The sequence below is a fragment of the Microtus ochrogaster genome, chromosome 5, assembly GCF_000317375.1.
Source record: "Microtus ochrogaster isolate Prairie Vole_2 chromosome 5, MicOch1.0, whole genome shotgun sequence".
NCBI lineage: Eukaryota > Metazoa > Chordata > Mammalia > Rodentia > Cricetidae > Microtus > Microtus ochrogaster.
In genome coordinates, this window is record NC_022012.1 from 86,082,435 (window position 1) to 86,099,045 (window position 16,611).

At 38.0% G+C, this 16,611-nt stretch overlaps 1 protein-coding gene across 31 annotated transcripts in view; it reads left to right on the forward strand.

The window, feature by feature from the left end:
• Nucleotides 1–16,611, forward strand: part of Clasp2 (cytoplasmic linker associated protein 2) — a 189,055-nt gene that overhangs the window by 106,478 nt on the left and 65,966 nt on the right. For 12 of the 31 annotated variants that reach the window (XM_013346498.2, XM_013346501.2, XM_013346507.2 and 9 more), the window contains 5 exons: nt 517–572; nt 1,344–1,517; nt 6,007–6,030; nt 7,535–7,552; nt 9,623–9,724. In XM_013346498.2, the coding sequence (XP_013201952.1) occupies nt 517–572; nt 1,344–1,517; nt 6,007–6,030; nt 7,535–7,552; nt 9,623–9,724 (374 nt within the window). Of the gene's footprint in view, nt 1–516; nt 573–1,343; nt 1,518–6,006; nt 6,031–7,534; nt 7,553–9,622; nt 9,725–9,874; nt 9,902–13,130; nt 13,158–16,611 lie in introns of all 31 variants that reach the window. The other 19 variants (XM_026779561.1, XM_026779564.1, XM_026779560.1 and 16 more) reach the window with 5 other exon arrangements.

A 16,611-nucleotide genomic window follows, 5' to 3' on the forward strand; every position in this document is an offset into this window, starting at 1 on the left:
AGAGCTAGTTCCAGGACAGGCTCCAAAACCACAGAGAAACCCTGCCTCGAAAAACCAAAAAAAAAAAAAAAAAAAAAGAATTTAGTGATCCACATTTTGTTTCTATATGTTCATGTTTGGGAACATTCAACTAATGTGCATTCCTTTATACCGTAAAATCATTGATACGGGTGAATAGTACATTTCCAGGACACGACATTGGAAGAGTCACATGAGACAGAATCTAGTGTGCTCTGCTGCCTGTATGCAAGTAATAACCACACTGTCTTTTTCTTCTAAGTAAAATACTTTAGGACGCAAGTAGTGCTGACATTGAATTGTCTATATGCTAAAAACCAGAGTGAAGAAAGTAACTTGATCTCTGTTTTTTCATTGCCAATTACTTTGGTTTATTGCTAGTTCTTGAAAACACCTGTTTTTAAAGGAAGATTTCTCAACTTTCTTGATAGTTGCTGTTTCATTCTTAAAGTGTTCAATTAAGTCTTCCTACTAAAGCATTTTTTTCTAACCTTCCAGTCGTCCTTTTTCTTCTAAATGGTCTACAGCGAACCCATCAACTGTGGCTGGAAGAGGTAATTGCTTCTTAGAATAAGAGTTATAGCTTATTTTGTCACCAAGCAGTAGCCTTTAAACTGCTTTGATGTGATCTGCAATGAGAAAATATTTTTCATACACGAGGAGTCGCACATGCACACACACACTGTGACTCTGTGTGCATGTGTATCAGCCTAAGCTTTGGGAAGCAGTGCTTACCTAGACTTTTGTGAACAGTTTTCCTTTCTGTTTTATGTGTTAAAATGCTGAATAGGATCCACTTGGTTGATTTCACAACCATTAACGCATGCTGGCTCATAGTATGCTAAAACTTCTTTTAAAAACTGAAACTAAATTTCAGAGGTTTAATGACTTGGCTCAGACTTCCTGAGAGTAACAAACCTCCATTAATTTTTCAATATTCCCATTTCTACAGTAATTTTTGTATTTTCTAGTAGTCAAGAATAATAATGCTGTCATGTGTTATAGGGTTTTGTTCTCCCAAATCAATCCTAGATATCACCTCTTCAAATACCAAAACAGACTTGTCAGTTTTATAGCCAAAATTCACCATTTTCCTGTGGGAGAAAATCGAAACAAAGAACTATTCAAAATTACTTACTAAAACTAAAGTATCATAACAAACTGAGGCACTCTGACTTGAAAGTGACATTACCGTGCTGTCCATTTGGCCACTGCTCCCTTGTGGATCATGTGTTGCCACAGACGATTAGCTCATGATAGTTTCCAGTTCTTGTTTTATTGTTTGTTTGCAACAATATAAACACAGGCTTACTTGTTTTCTATAGTGTCAGTGGGAGGCAGCAAAACCAGCTCCCTTCCAGGAAGCCTGCAGCGTTCTCGAAGTGACATCGATGTGAATGCTGCAGCTGGTGCCAAAGCGCATCATGCCGCTGGACAGGCTGTGCGAAGTGGGCGGTTAGGGGCAGGTGCCCTGAATCCAGGTTCCTATGCATCGCTTGGTAAGACAGCCAAATGCATTCTTTCCTGGTCTCAGTGAAGACAAAATGATATGGCATACCCATTTTTATTTCCTGCTTTCCTGCTAGAGATGACCCATGTATCTATTAGCCACCTTGTTTCTACTTTTCCCCATTTTCTTCCTTGTCTTGATTAAACGTTGTTCTTGATTCCACGGTTGCCTATAGGATTTTCCTAACCGCACTTATGACACACCTACCCACTGGTTATCTATTCCTTTACCTTTGGGGATAAGGGAAAACTGAGGAGACCTTCTGTGTCTAATCAAACTTAGATATGCGTTCCAGATGTTTGTTGGGATTGGTTGTTTGAAGGCTTAAGTCATAAAACAATCCCACACCAGTTCAGAATTATGGATAATAAAAGGATTATTTATTTAAGGGGAAAACTTAACATTCACTGTTCTACAACAGTCCTCTGTGCAAACAGGAATAGAGGAGCCTGAAGCAAGAGAGAGCGGGCATGCATTTTCTGCTGCTTATACAGTATAAGAGACCACGCCTGGTATCTTAAAGGCTATTGGCTGAAGGAGCAGAATGTGCTCCCACGGCAGTTGTTGTTTTTTTCTTTTTCTTCTTGTATGTTTTCAGATCCATCAGCTTTCAAGTTTTAAGGCTGGCTATCCCTGTTGTGTCTCTGTTGCATATTTCTGTTTTCCTTCTGCAGTTGTAGTGATGGTCTGGCATACAGTGAAGAACACAGAGATTTGGGACATGAATTTGTATGTACTAGAATGGCAGGCACTGTTTTAGAATGATGAAGTAAGGATAGATTTGTCAGTGCATGGTGTTGAGACAGGTATTTCCAGTTTTTATAAGTATAAATTATAACCTGTTATACACACTGTTATAATACATTCTAGATGACCAGAATCTGGAACAAAACTGTAAGACAACTGTTGAAAACTGAACAGATAAGGAAGGATTCATCTAATCTCACATCACAGAAAAAAAATAATGTCTAAATATAAAAGCACCTATGGTTGAAAAGTCTTAGATTTTAAGTCTAATGTGAAAATATAAAATCAAGTAGTTGTGAGACAATTTTTGTCACATTCCACAAGAAAAGCTACGATGGCAATGCTTTCCAAATTGAATGCAGATGTGCTTACATAGATCATAAAAATAAAATATGTAACCACTGCTGCCTGTAAACACCAAAACAGGTGTTGAATTTTAACCATGGTCAAACACATGCAATTTAAAAGACTTATAAATATAAAGGAAAGGTTAGATAAATGCCCACTGTCGTTGAAAATGTGGTGAACAGGGCCTTATCAAAAACAGTGCTGAAGTGAATTAATATGATACACTATTTTCTAAATGACAATTTTGTGTGTGAAGCCTTTTCAAATGTTGAGTTTAGATCCAGGGCCATCAAATTGGCTCAGTAAGTAAAGGCAGCTGCTGCCAAGACTGATGGACTGAGTTTAATCATCAGGACTGACATGACAGAAGATGAGACTTACTACTGTAAATTATCCTCTGACCTCCATATGTGTTCCATAGCACATATGGATAGGGACATGGATACACACATAATATAATAATAATGCTAATAATATTAACAATAAACTTTAAAAGTTTTCCAATAATCTAGTATTTAAATAATAATACCAAGTAATAAAAATAACAACCTTCTACCCCAGAATTTGGTCTGTTGTTTTATCTGATTTTCTTTGGAACTAAGACATTCCCTTACTATACCTGTGCATTGTTCACTAAATAGAATCTTGTGCTGTTTAGCAATATAATTATGGTGTGATGTTCTTTTTTTTTTTTTTTAAGATTTAGTTATGTATACCATGTTAATACCTGCAGATCTCATTACAGATGGTTGTGAGCCACCTCGTAGTTGCTGGGAATTGAACTCAGGACTTCTGGAAGAACAGTCAGTGCTCTTACCTCCTAGCCATCTCTCCAGCCCCTGGTGTAGTGTTCTAATGATATGCATGGTCTCCATGCTACAGATATTCCTGACTACAGTCATCTGGGTAGAGATGGTGTTTAGAAAGACTGTGACACTCCTAAGATCCACGGAATGTACTGGAAACTCTGGGCTCAGCTTTGTTTTAGTTTTGTTATGTAGAGTGGGGAGTAGATTCCCTTGAGATGTAGAGATTAAAATGGCCTCTGCCTCAGAAAAGCTTTGAGGGGTTGACTCAGAGGGTTCAGTCAACCTAATGAAATAAAAACTGGTTACAAAAGGGGGAGGGGGAGAAAAAGAAGAAAAAGAAAAGGAAGGAGGAGGAGAAATAAAAACAAACTGAAATCTAGGTATTTCGGTGCGTGCCTTTAATCTGAGCTGGGGAGGCAGATAGATAGGTCTCTGGGTTCCAGGCCACCCAGGGCTGCAAAGGGAGACACTATTTCAGTGAAAGAAAAGAAAATGAAAACATGGTTGGGATGTTTCTCTCTATGGTAAAGCACTTGCTACACAAACTTGAGGATCTGAGTGAAGATCTGAGCACCTACCTAAAAGCTGGTAGCAACACATACCTTACCTCTGTGCCCATGCATCCTCATACGCTTGTGATTGGTGGGCTCTACTTTCTTCTACATTGAGTCTTGTCATGGATGAGCATACAGAATTTAGAATGAGTATATCATTCTTTTTCAGCAAATACTTTTTGCATTTAGTTCTTAACAGGGCTTCTGATAGGTACTGAGGATCTGGTAATTCTGTGCTCAGATTTTCAGTCTGTTCATATGTTGATGAGAAACAAGAGGCTAAAGGTTTGTTGACTTTGATGGATTTTTGAGTTGAAGTTGCTGATGTGACCAGATGTTTAGGAAACAGTTGTTATGAAATGGGTATAAAAAGAAAGAGAAACTTTAAATTTCATACAGTCTTTAGTGTGCTTGCCACTGGTTAATTTGCTTTTATTTCCTCCAAAGCATTAAATTCTTTGGGAGAAAGGTGGCTTGAGTGTTTTGAAATTTACCTCTTAACTTCTGTAGAGGAAGCTTAGTGTCATACAAGATGGTCAGTGTGTGTTGTGTGTTATATTGGAGGTAGAGCTCATGATAAAATACTTACCTAACATGCGTGGATATTTTTATACATATTCTCAATAAGTGGGTATATGGAATAAGTTGAATGGAAAAGAAAACAAATAGTTTGGGTAAGGTCATTTGGTGAAAACTAAAATTCCGTTGGTTGTGGAAGAAGTTCGCAATGGAATCTACAAATTATTCTCATGCTGATGGACAGGAAAATGGGTGAAAGAACTTTGAAGCGCCTCACAGTTCTGGCACTTTTCTCCTTCTCCTTTTAAAAAGATATTTTAGAGTTACATTTGCCTGTTCACAGATGTGGTTAGTCAGTTTAGGGAGAAAGAGGTGCAAGGATAAAGAGAGAGCTTCCTGGTGGAGCTTCTGTGAAAGCTGTGAGGAGAGGGATGTGGAGAGCAGGCCTGGGAGGCAGCCTTGCTGTGGATGGCAGCAGTTTCTCAGAGCCAATGGAAAAGGAAAAGGAGGGAGTGGTGGTTTCAGACTTGGTGTCTGCAGCAGCAGGTGGGTATTAAGGAGAATGTTATTGGAAGATTGTAATTTTCTCCCTGGGAATTCTTGGTCCAAGAAGAAACTTAAGATTTTCAATAGTCGCTGAGTGGGGTACAGAGGATGGACATTTTTAGACTTGGCATACTGCCATGTCTTTGGGGCTCTGCTGTGTTTAAGGTCACACAGCAGAACCAACAGGGAGAAAGCCTGGTCCAGTCGTCTGGGTGTCCAATGTATGCTTTAGTTCTTACTCTAGGGCTGGGCTTAGGTAGACTCCTTCCTCTGGCATGAATGCAGCAACATGTCAACACGTACATCTGCCAGAAACACTCATTTACTAGTCCAGGGTGGAGTAGGGAGAGGGGGCCCTAAGCCACAATTATCAGAATTTCAGACACCCAGAAGAAAGCAGATGCTCGCCACAAATCATACTGTTTCAAAGTGGTTCAGGCAAACTGCTATGCCTCTGCTGTCACTTAACTTTATTTTTATAGGGGAGCATTCAGAGCTGAGTTAGCGGAAGCCAGCATCACTCACGCACAGAACTTGCTGAAGAGCAACAGCACCCAAGCATGGTAGCATATATCCATGACTGCAGGGAGGCTGGGGCAAAAGGATTGTGACACCCTGGCCTCAAAAACAGTAGTATTGTTGTTGATCCTACTATGTTAACTCTTTGTTGTGCCAGCTATTAAAGGCCAGGTCTTCAGTAGTACTGTCTGACCATGTGGCTGTGTGATTTTTCGCTATCAACTCATGGAATAGACAGAGAGTTCTTAGGTTGTTCCCCATGTGTGATTATAGGAGCTGAAAGTTCAGAGAAAAGATGGGATTTGTGAGCAGCCAGCTGGCATGCCGAACCTATACAGTGAATTGTTGTCTTTAAAAAAGAAGGGAAGGGGATGATGGCATCTTCTTTCTAATACACTAAGTTTTCCTCTGTTCTTTGCTTGCTCTTTCATCAAAGAGGATACTTCTGACAAGATGGATGGTAAGAGTTACTTTTATAATTCTTTTCCACATTTCTATTGGATTCTTGTTTATTCTTTTATAATCTTCAGAAAATATACTACTTATTAATCTAGAATTTTAATGTGAAAATGGCTACATGACTCACTGGTTGAATTTTTAGTTACTTATATCCATTTTGGATCTTCTTGTACTTTTTTTGCAGCTTAAATCAGGTACCTAAAATATTTCACATGAACCCTGAAAAATAGGACTCATTTTTAATTTCTTATTTTCTTTTACTATACTGGCTTCAGAGAATGGAAAGGGCTCTGATAGGTCTTTTGCCTTAAAACATGACACATTTAATTAAACTGAAGTTTTAGCTTTACTTTTTAAATTCCAATATTGAAATTATGGCAGTTTGTCTGTAGTTACTTAATTTAGTAACAGATCTGCACAGTGTTCTGTGACACCAGAGAGGAATCGTCATGGTTTTCTCTTCACTCTGTCAAGGCCTCTAATATTAGCTGGAAACTTGGGCTTTCTTAAAGAATTTGTAGAAAGATACTATAACAAGACACTTTTTCTCTTAATTATTACACAAACTCTACAAATTGACCTCAATTTTTTTCTTTTATAATGAAATGGGAGCTTTATTTAAGCTCATGTTGTGAACATGTTATTTTTAGTATCTCTTTTTTAAAAGTATTTCATAATTAAAATGTTTTGAATGAAATAACAGCCTTCAGGAGGGGATTTCTTTCTCCCTCTCTCTTTCTCTCTCTTTCTTTACTCTTAGATATCCTCTAACCTTGATATTGCTGGAGTATTTAGAAAATTTATCACTTTTTAATCAAAGTATTTTTCTTGTTTGGGTCATAATCAACCACCTTTTTGAGGCTTCACTGCTGTTCACTCCCCCATTTTAAAGTGTTCCATGTGCGTCCCTGCCCTGTAGTACCAGTGTGTTCCCATGGGTGTGCTTGCTCGTGTCAGCAGATCTCACACACATTGTAAGTAATTCTGCTGAGTAATTAGCTAAGGACAACTGTTGGGTCTTTGAATTTGTGTGTGCTTTGGTGAAAAAAAAAAATAGGCAAATGGAACCTAGGTCATGGATTTGATTTCTATACTAACCAGTTGTTTGTTTGTATTTTTCGTAGTTGCTTTATGAGCTATCTTGTGAAAATGAGCACAGACTATTTCAGCTGTAGAAAAGTCTATATAAACCTTTATTTCCAAGGAAAATAATTAAAGAGTTAAATTGTTCTTAATTAATTAATTTTTCAGATTTATTCCACCCTTTTAAAATTTAAGAATGAAATACAGAAGTGTTAACTAAAGAAATTTGCTATTTTTAGTTGTCTGGTTTTAACTTTTTTGGTGTTAGCTATTCTTTTCTCATTTGAATGTTTTCAAGGCTAAAGCCTATCTGACTAAAAGTTATGCTCTGATTTCACGTTTTCAGATGAATCTTGGGGGAGGGGATTATAAGGTAGCATTTTCAGAATTTGTTGAAATATTGTTTTATTTCTCTTATTTAGGAACAGCATCTGAAGATGGTAAGAAGTAAATATTTTGTTAGTAACACAAATACCTCTACCACATTATTTTCATTGGTAGGACTTAAGTGCTGAGACTAAAACAGGCTAATTGACCTGCAGACCTTGGTCATCTGCCAGCTGTGGTAGCTTCTGCACCCCACATTTGGTTCTGTTCATTGTGTGTAAATTTTTTTCTAATTCTTCATCATGCAGTTTTGCTTTATATCTTAGATCATCTCATACTAGAAAACATAATTGCTTAACATGTTTAATAAAATATTGTATATAATTTCATTTTTCCCAGTAATGACAATAGAAATGCTTTCCTTTTATTTTTGCTTTTAAGAAAGTTAATGCCAAGTCATTTCTGCTTTGTAGGTATGCTGCTTTATCGTTGGACATCAAATACTTTTATTCCATCTATTTTTAATTGTCTCTTGTTAATTTTGAAATCAGTGACTAGGGGATTTTCAAATTGGGTTTGAGAATATAAGTACTTGCTGCATATACTTTCCTGAATCAGTTCACCTGAAAAAAATATTCATTCCTTCTGAATCTGTAGAAGTGAAAAGAGCTCAAGTTTTATATTTATCTTTCCTGAAGGCTTTCTCATTAAAGCCTTTGATTTGAAACATGTTTTTTCTCTCACTTTGACATGAATGGCAGCTTACTTCAGCTCTTTTTAATTTATAGCATTAGTATGTGGCTAGATTGTGGATGAATTCTTTATTCAGAAGTAATCACTAGGCCTCACTGCACTACTTTTCAGTTATGAGGGCATTCTCTGTAGCCCAGAGCAGGCTCCTAAAGTCTGAGGCCTGGGCCTTGTAGTTGGTTGACAGCACTCGGGCTGTGCCCATGATGCTCTGGTTTTGCTTCTGCTTCACTCTGGCCTCCTTCACCTTTTCTGACCTCACCCAGTCCTGCTCCTCAGTATGTTCTTTCCTAATGAGTACGGTCATATTGGATGACTAGTCAGAATTTTAGAATTCCCTACAAATTGTGCCTCGTAATTTTTTTAAACTGTGTGCAACATCGTTGTATATCTGTTTGATACTGTTTCTGGAGAGCACCGGCGTGCCTAGCAGTAGAGATTTTACTGTCGCTGGTTATTGCTAGTGGCAGCTTATACAGACAGTTTGATGAACATATTTTCTTTAGTTCAAGAGCTCTAGAAATAGCCAGGTGGAGTGACATGTGTCTGTAATCATGCTGATCTCAGTTTCAGGCCAGCCTGATCTACATAGTGAGTTCCAGCAGGATCAAAGACCCTTTCCCTCTCCCCTCCCCTCAACTCTAGCAATATAGTGAGGATATTTGTAGTCTGGTCTTCCCGAGGGAATGTGTGGAGGTAAATGTGAAAGGAATGCATCTGGGAAGTACTCTGCTATAGGCACTCCACTTCCTGAATCCCTTCTAGTAGAATGGTTGGTCTGGAGAAAGGAGCACAGCCGTGTGTATCGGTACCTGTCTGATCTAAAAAGATTTCTTGGCTGCAACCTCTTTAGAAGTACACTGCCAGTTGAAAAGATTGCTTGGGGCTGTTTAAATCTATGGAGTATATTTGAGAACAATCTTCATTTCCTAGGAACTGGAAATTTTGGGGGATTTTGTTTAGTTTTTTGTCTTTTGAGTGTCTCACTATGTAGAACAGTCTTGCCTCAAACTTCAAAAGAGATCCAGCTGCTTCCTAAGTGCTGAGATTAAAGGTACATACTACCATGTTCAGCATAATTAGTTATAACCAGTAAAAGTGAAAGTATTCTATAGTTTAATTTAGTCTTTATATAGAATTTATATAAAGCAATATATTCCTGGGCTTGGTGCTATACAGGCTCTAGTCCCAGATATTTGGAAGCTAAGGCAGGAGACTCCAAAGCCGAGGAATTCCAGACAAGCCCAAGTGAAGTGCCATCTCAGGAAGCAGACCCTAGACTGTGTACCTTTACATTTGTAAGAGATGTGTAACATGTAAATAATGGCTACCTTATTTCAGAAGTTAAAAATATTGAAAATAGTGGTGATCCCCTTTTTTATTACTAAATACTATTATAGGAAGTATTTTAATTGTTGATATTTAATTCTCAGGTCGGGTGAGAGCTAAGCTTTCTACACCACTTGCTGCTGTGGGGAATGCCAAGACGGATTCTAGAGGAAGAAGCCGGACAAAAATGGTGTCTCAGTCTCAGCGTATGTACTGCTTATCAGTCCCTCTGTCTGCCAGTCTGCTGGGATGAATGTGTTTCTTTATATTGCTTGTTAGGAGATGAACAGTGGGTAAATTCAAAGCTGGTTTTAAAAGCGACAAGCCACATACTGAGTTCTTGTTCTGTACTTTAGGTTCATCATCACCTGACAAAAATGAAGGTATTTTTTTTCAATGTTTCGGGTCAGTTGTTGTGCATGTTTGGGAATTTTTTTGAGTGGGTGTTGTCTTGTGTTTGTGTTATTAGGGCCACATCATTGACCTCCACCACTTAGAAAGAAAACCTTCATCTTCTATACAGATGTTTGCATGGAGATACTTTAAACACGAATCCTTAAAGTCAGGGTTCACATTCTACTCAGAAACTTGCAGGTGTGGAAAATTGTGCCTTTAGAGGCAAAGTGATCTTTAAGTATTCGGTAAAATCTGTTTCTGTCTAGCAGAAGTTATGCAAAGACAGATAAGTAGTATCTTCATATTCTCCCCAAAATTTGTTTGATCGTCTTAAATTTAGTTAGTATTTTGAGCAGTCTATACCTACGTATATAGAGAGAGAATATAGGCTGAAGTAACCCGGTCTGGTGAATTTCGTGTGACTTTTGAGGTTTATGTTCTTACTGTTTCATTAGTCACTGAGTTCCTTAAAAGACCAATTAAAAAGCACAATTTTAGGACTAGGTTAAAATGAATAATCTGTTTCTGTATGTTCAAACAAGTACTCCAAATACAGTGCCATGTTTAACAGAAAATAATTTTTTCCCCTCCCTCTTGACCAAGAATTTGTCCTCAGCACTCTCTCAAAGATCAGGTAGTTTTTCTAAGAAGTAATGAGTAATGTTCTTCTGTGTAACCTAACTAATTGTCTTTGAAAAGAATGGGTTATAGATGGCTGTCAGGAGGTAGATGTCCCATTTGTTTTATAACCTGCTTGCTGGATCTTGGGATCAGGGAAAAGAATAAGGCTCAAAGAGACAGTAGGGCACCTTGAGAACACATGTTACAATACTACCTCTTTCTAACTTGAGAATGCTCAGCAGACTAATATCGGGAGCTTTCTTCATGAGTCCTAAAATAAGCAGAGAGATCCGGTAGAATTTGTTTACAAATGAAAACTACTCACAGACAGCCAGAGTGACCCATGTCCTGTAAGGCAATGGCTTTTCTCTGACAAATCAAAAGTAGACAATAATACCACATTCTTCTGTGAGTCTGTGAGTTTTTGGAGTGATTCTTAGAGTACATTAATTAGCAGTGTAGCCTCCCTTCTCCTTATGTGCTGCCCAGACCAACATCAGTACAGCCTGGGAACTTGTTAGAAATACAGGGTCTCATGTACCACCACAGAGACCTTCTGGATCTGATCACTGAGTGGTCTGTGCTTTAGTAACGTTTGAAAACTTTGGAGCTATATTGCCCAAGGTGGAGTCCTGGCTCTTCTAGGTTAAAGTTACTGTATTCCTACTGCATACCTACCAGTTTAGCATGATTAATGAAAACCCCAAGGCAGAAATTGGGGCTTAACCTGAAGGACAGAAAAGCAAAACAGCCAGCCCCTGGCTCAGTCCGAAATGGCGATCCTGCTTTCAGGAATCTCAGAGTGAGACTGTGTGAGAGCTGTCTCCTGTTTTATATTCCTCTCTAATGCTGGGATTAAAGGCATGCACCACTACCGCCTGGTTTCTATAGCAAACTAACTTGGCTACTGGGATTAAAGGTGTGTGTCACCACTGCCTGGTGTGTAAGGCTGATTTACTCTCTGAACTTCAGGCAAGCTTTATTTATTAAAATACAAATGAAATTGCATTACATACCCGTAAAAAGTAGAGGATAGTGGGACTGTCATGAGCATCAAATTATAAAGCTTATTTAATGCAATTAAAACAGTGTCTGTCTGAGAGTAAATGCTATGACTGTTACCTGATAAGATTGCCCTTGTTGGACTAGAAGGACAGTTCAGCAAGTTAAGAACACTGTCTGTTCTTTCAGAGGACTTGGGTTCAATTCCCAGCATCACATGGCAGCTCACAACTGTCTATGACTCCAGTTCCAGGGGATCCATACATTCACATTAGAGTATATATAGACAAAACACCAGTACATATTAGATAGAAAGATAGAAAGATAGGTAGGTAGGTAGGTAGGTAGGTAGATAGATAGATAGATAGATAGATAGATAGATAGATAGATAGATAGATAGACCAAAAATAAAAATACAGACCGTCCTTGTTATTATTCATAATAAAATAAAAACTGAAATTCATGTTGCTGTTATACATTTCTATAACTTGATATTCTTCCTGCCCTCATGAAACAGAAATAAGCACAGAAGTTAGAATGTTAAACATAAAGATAATCAATCGCAAGTTGTCCATGACCAGGATTTAAGGATAAAACTTAATTGTGAGATAATTTTCTGACTTCTTGGCCTTTATTGGGACCCTCCTTTTCAATCATTACCACTTCAAATCCCCAATGAAAAACAGAATTAATTTACATTTGACTTTTGAAACAATATAGGACTTTAAGATCCTAAGACATTTCCACTATAAAATCATTCAGGTCTTAGATCATATTAGAAAGATTTTATTTGTTTGCTTGCTTATTTATTTGAATGAGTATGTGTCCATTTCAGATTCTTTATTAAAAAGATGTGTGATATGTGTGCGAGTCTCTTCACAATACATTTGCATAGGAGTATTTTTGTGACCTCATCTTCACTCTGTTGTAGTGATCCATGAGGGGTTGCATGGTTCTATATTAACCATCCAGGGAAAATAGAGAATCTCTTGGATCAAAGCAGGTGTGTCCAGGTTCACAGAATAAGTGAAAGCAGACCTAATGGAGAGACTTCTAGATTGACTTTAAGAAAGAACTGTGTCCTCGCTTTGTTGGTAGTGACTGGTTGTGTACAGATGACGTACAGCCTGTCAGCAGCTTTCTCTTCCCCCACCTCTTGCTTTTCTGTGAATCTTAAGAAAAATTAAATTTGTACCTTTTTCATCTTCTTTTTTCTTCAGCTATAAGATGTGGTATTTGTTCCTATATCTAATTTTCAATTAAATGTTTAAATAACAAAATTGTAAACATTTAACGACTTAGATTTAGGACTCCCATAATGGACAAGCTGAAGAATGTACATTGATGTTTGTGTTTCATGTCATCTGCTTTGTACATGAGTGTCAGCTGGAAACTGTTCAGTGTGCTGCTTATGTGACAGACATTTGTGCTATGGAATTTTTTTAAAGTTTGCTCTTTTTTGTGTTAGGTTTGTTTTTTTCCTGAGAACTGACTAAAGCTTTGTTATTTTCATCTGCCACCCATTTTAATACTGCTCCTCCCCTCTTCGTGGATTATAACCCTTACCCTAATTCTGCCTTTACACTTGTTCAGGATCACAATCTGCTAATACCATTGGTGGTAAGAATCTATAGACTTTTTGTGTGCACCTGTGGTTTGGTCACCTATTTTCATTAACAAGAATAAGTTCTATTCAGCAGAAATTCCTATTAGATAATATTCCACATTCTGTGATTGTTCTGAAACAAAAACTGCTAATCATGAGTTCTATTTGGCCTGTCTTCCCAATATCATGGAAGCCCTAAAAATTTCAAATTATCCAAGTTGACTCTACAGATATAAATATTTAAAAAAAAAAGATGGGGGCTATAGTAACATTTTGAAATTAAGCAACACAAAAAAATAGTTATCCATCTTCAAGTTTTCTGTCTCGGACATTTCTGTTCCACAGTATTTTCTGGGGTGAACATGCCTTTTTCTTCAATTCCTTGGTGACTCTACTAGAGAAAGAGCCTCAGTATTTTAAATATGAATGATTCCTAGTTATCGGTGCTGGAAATATCCCAGTCTTTGGGGGAAGGAGAAGGTAGTATTTATGTGGAATGTAATGCCAGTGTCATTCCTTAAGGAGAAGGCATTAGTGTGTTTAAATATCTAGAGAGTGAACTTGCATACTTTTAATCAATTCAGTAAATGCAAAATAGAAAGAGCACTCAGCATGCTTCTAAACTGCATTCATTCTTCCTGTCTGCTGAATAGACCCACATTTCAAGGAGTTCTCTAGTCTTTCTTACCAGCACCTCCACCCACACAAATTTATTACTGGTTTTAACAGAGTTCATACTGTATGTGCCCAGTTCGTTATAGTTTCTATATCATTGCAAGTTTTCTCATAACTTCCATTGGCCTATCTTGCATTGTGTGTTTGTGGCATGTTGGGTGTTTGGATGTTTTGTGTGTGTGTTTAGTTTAGATATTGCATGGAGAAAACAGATGCCTCCGCTGTCCTCCAAAGGAAAAAGAAACCAGATTTGAAGATTCTTCACCTGCAACATCCTGAAACTTTTTGAACAACGATCATTTTAAAGTAGACGAGTAATCTCCCCTTCTACTCAAAATAAGTACATTGTTGACATCACAGGAAGCGCTGCTGCTTCATTTTATAATATTGCTATCCCCAATGGAATATATATTTTTTATACTTTATATATATATATACATATATGTGTGTGTGTGTATATATGTATATATATATATATATATTTGCGTGTGCTAACATTTAAGAACTAACCGAGAGTATAAATTGGACTAATCAAAGCACACCCAGAAAACACAACAATGATTATCACAGCAGACTACATCTAGCTTGTTCATGTTTGTTAGCCTGCAGAGACTAGCACAATCAGAAGCTTTGAAAGCTTTTGTTTATATAAGTTCCCAAAAGGGGGCTGGAGAGATGACTCAGAGGTTAAGAGCATTGCCTGCTCTTCCAAAGGTCCTGAGTTCAATTCCCATCAACCACATGGTAGCTCACTACCATCTGTAATGGGGTCTGGTGACATCTTCTGGCATGCAGGCATACACACAGACAGAATATTGCATACATGATAGATAAATAAATAAATATTTCTTTTTAAGTTCCCAAAAACTCGTTAAAGTTACTTTAATACAGCTGGCAAGAATTTAAAAGAATGTCCTCTATAAGGAAGATGAGACAGCCCTCTGAAATACCTGCCTTGTACACGGTACCATTTTTGACAGCCAGCACTCATTTCTGTTGGCATTTGAATCTTTAATCTGCTGGTTGGAAATGAGACCCAGTTGAGAAAGACTGTGCAGTGTGAGCAGTGATTGTTACAGTGTAGTAAACATGGGTAACAAAGAGAAAACGTTTCCCTGAACGTTTATTTAAATGCAAGTTTAACTTCTCTGTAATATTGCCATTCAGTTAGATTGTAACTAAGAGCTATCTGACCCATTTTTTTTATTTTTATTCACATTTTTTACACATAAAGCACTTCAATCAACAAAGTCATCCTTAAAAGGCTTCCTGTGTGTTTCTAGTTTAAAACTGGGTTTCTTCCTGAGTATGGTTGTACATGTCTACAATGCTATCACTTGCGAGGTAGAAGCAGGGAGATCGCTTCATATTCTAGAGCAACTTAAGATATTCAAGAATGCATTTCTAACTAAAAATGCATTTCTTTTTTTTTAATTTTTTAAAGGTTTATTTATTATATATACACATTGTTTTGCCTGCATGGTCACCTTCACACCAGATGAGGGCGCCAGATCTCATTACAGGTGGTTGTGAGCCACCATGTGGTGCGTGGGAATTGAACTCAGAACCTCTAGAAGAGCAGCCAGTGCTCTTAACCACTGAGCCATCTCTCCAGCCCCTTAAAAATGCATTTCTTAACGTTGCTTAATCCATACCCAGATCTCTGGGACTTTTTCTGGCCCTCCCTCTCTATCTCCCTGACTACGTCTCTGACTTCTTTGACATTTCTCTTATGTGTCCTAGAATGTGGCCAACCAAGAGCTCTCTGCCTTCAAATAGCAAAAAAAAAAATTTCTCTTTCTCAGCTGGCCCAATTTTGTCAACATTTAATTTAAACTTAGTGCTTTTATTTGTTCTTTGACAATTTCATACATTGTATATTATGTATCTTGGTCATACAGTCAGTCTCTCCTGCCTTTCTTCCTAGTCTTTCTTTATCTTCCCCTTCCACCTTCATGGCCTTTAAAAAAAAAATAGCCAGCTGAGTCCTATTAGTGCTACCAGTATATACAAGGATGTATGTGTATGTGAGGGGGTGACCTACTAGGGGCCACACCAAGGGGAAAGAAAATTAACTCTCCCTTCCCCAGTAGCTGTCAACTGCCAAAAACTCTTCAGATGTGGGTGGAGCCTCGTGAGCCCTTCCTCCATCCTTGCTCAGCTAGTCACTGGGTGGGTCAAGTGTAGGTGACCCACGCTGCTGTGAGTTATTGATTACAGTCCTTATGCCCTGTCCCCAAACTACTTTCACAGCACTAATTCCCCCACCCTGCATTCTTTCCATAATGCCTGCTGCAATCGTTTCCAAACCCTGTATGTGGGGGAGCTTAAGAAGGAAGTCCATTTAGAGCTGAGCACTCAACAGTTACTTACTCTAAGCTCTTTGGACACTTAGGAGACTCCGTATTTATCACTGCCCACTGCAAAAACAAAGACAAAAAAACTTCTCTGACCAAATAGCACCAACTGACCTTGCCCAGAGGTACTTCATACGGCAGATTATTTTAAGAAAAACCAAATTGTCATTGTTATGTACACAACACAAATAATAGTAGTAATAGAATTAAGAGTTTACATCCTTTTAAGTAATTTAAGTAGTGGTATTCCCTAAAACATCTTTTTTTTCTTTCAACACAGGGTTTCTCTCTAGCCTGTCCTGGAACTAGCTCTTATAGACCAGGCTGGCCTTGAACTCACAGAGATCAGCCTGCCTCTGCCTTCTGAGTGCTGGGATTAAAGGTGTGCACCACCACCAACTGCCTGGCCTCCACAAAACATCTTTTTTTTTTTTTT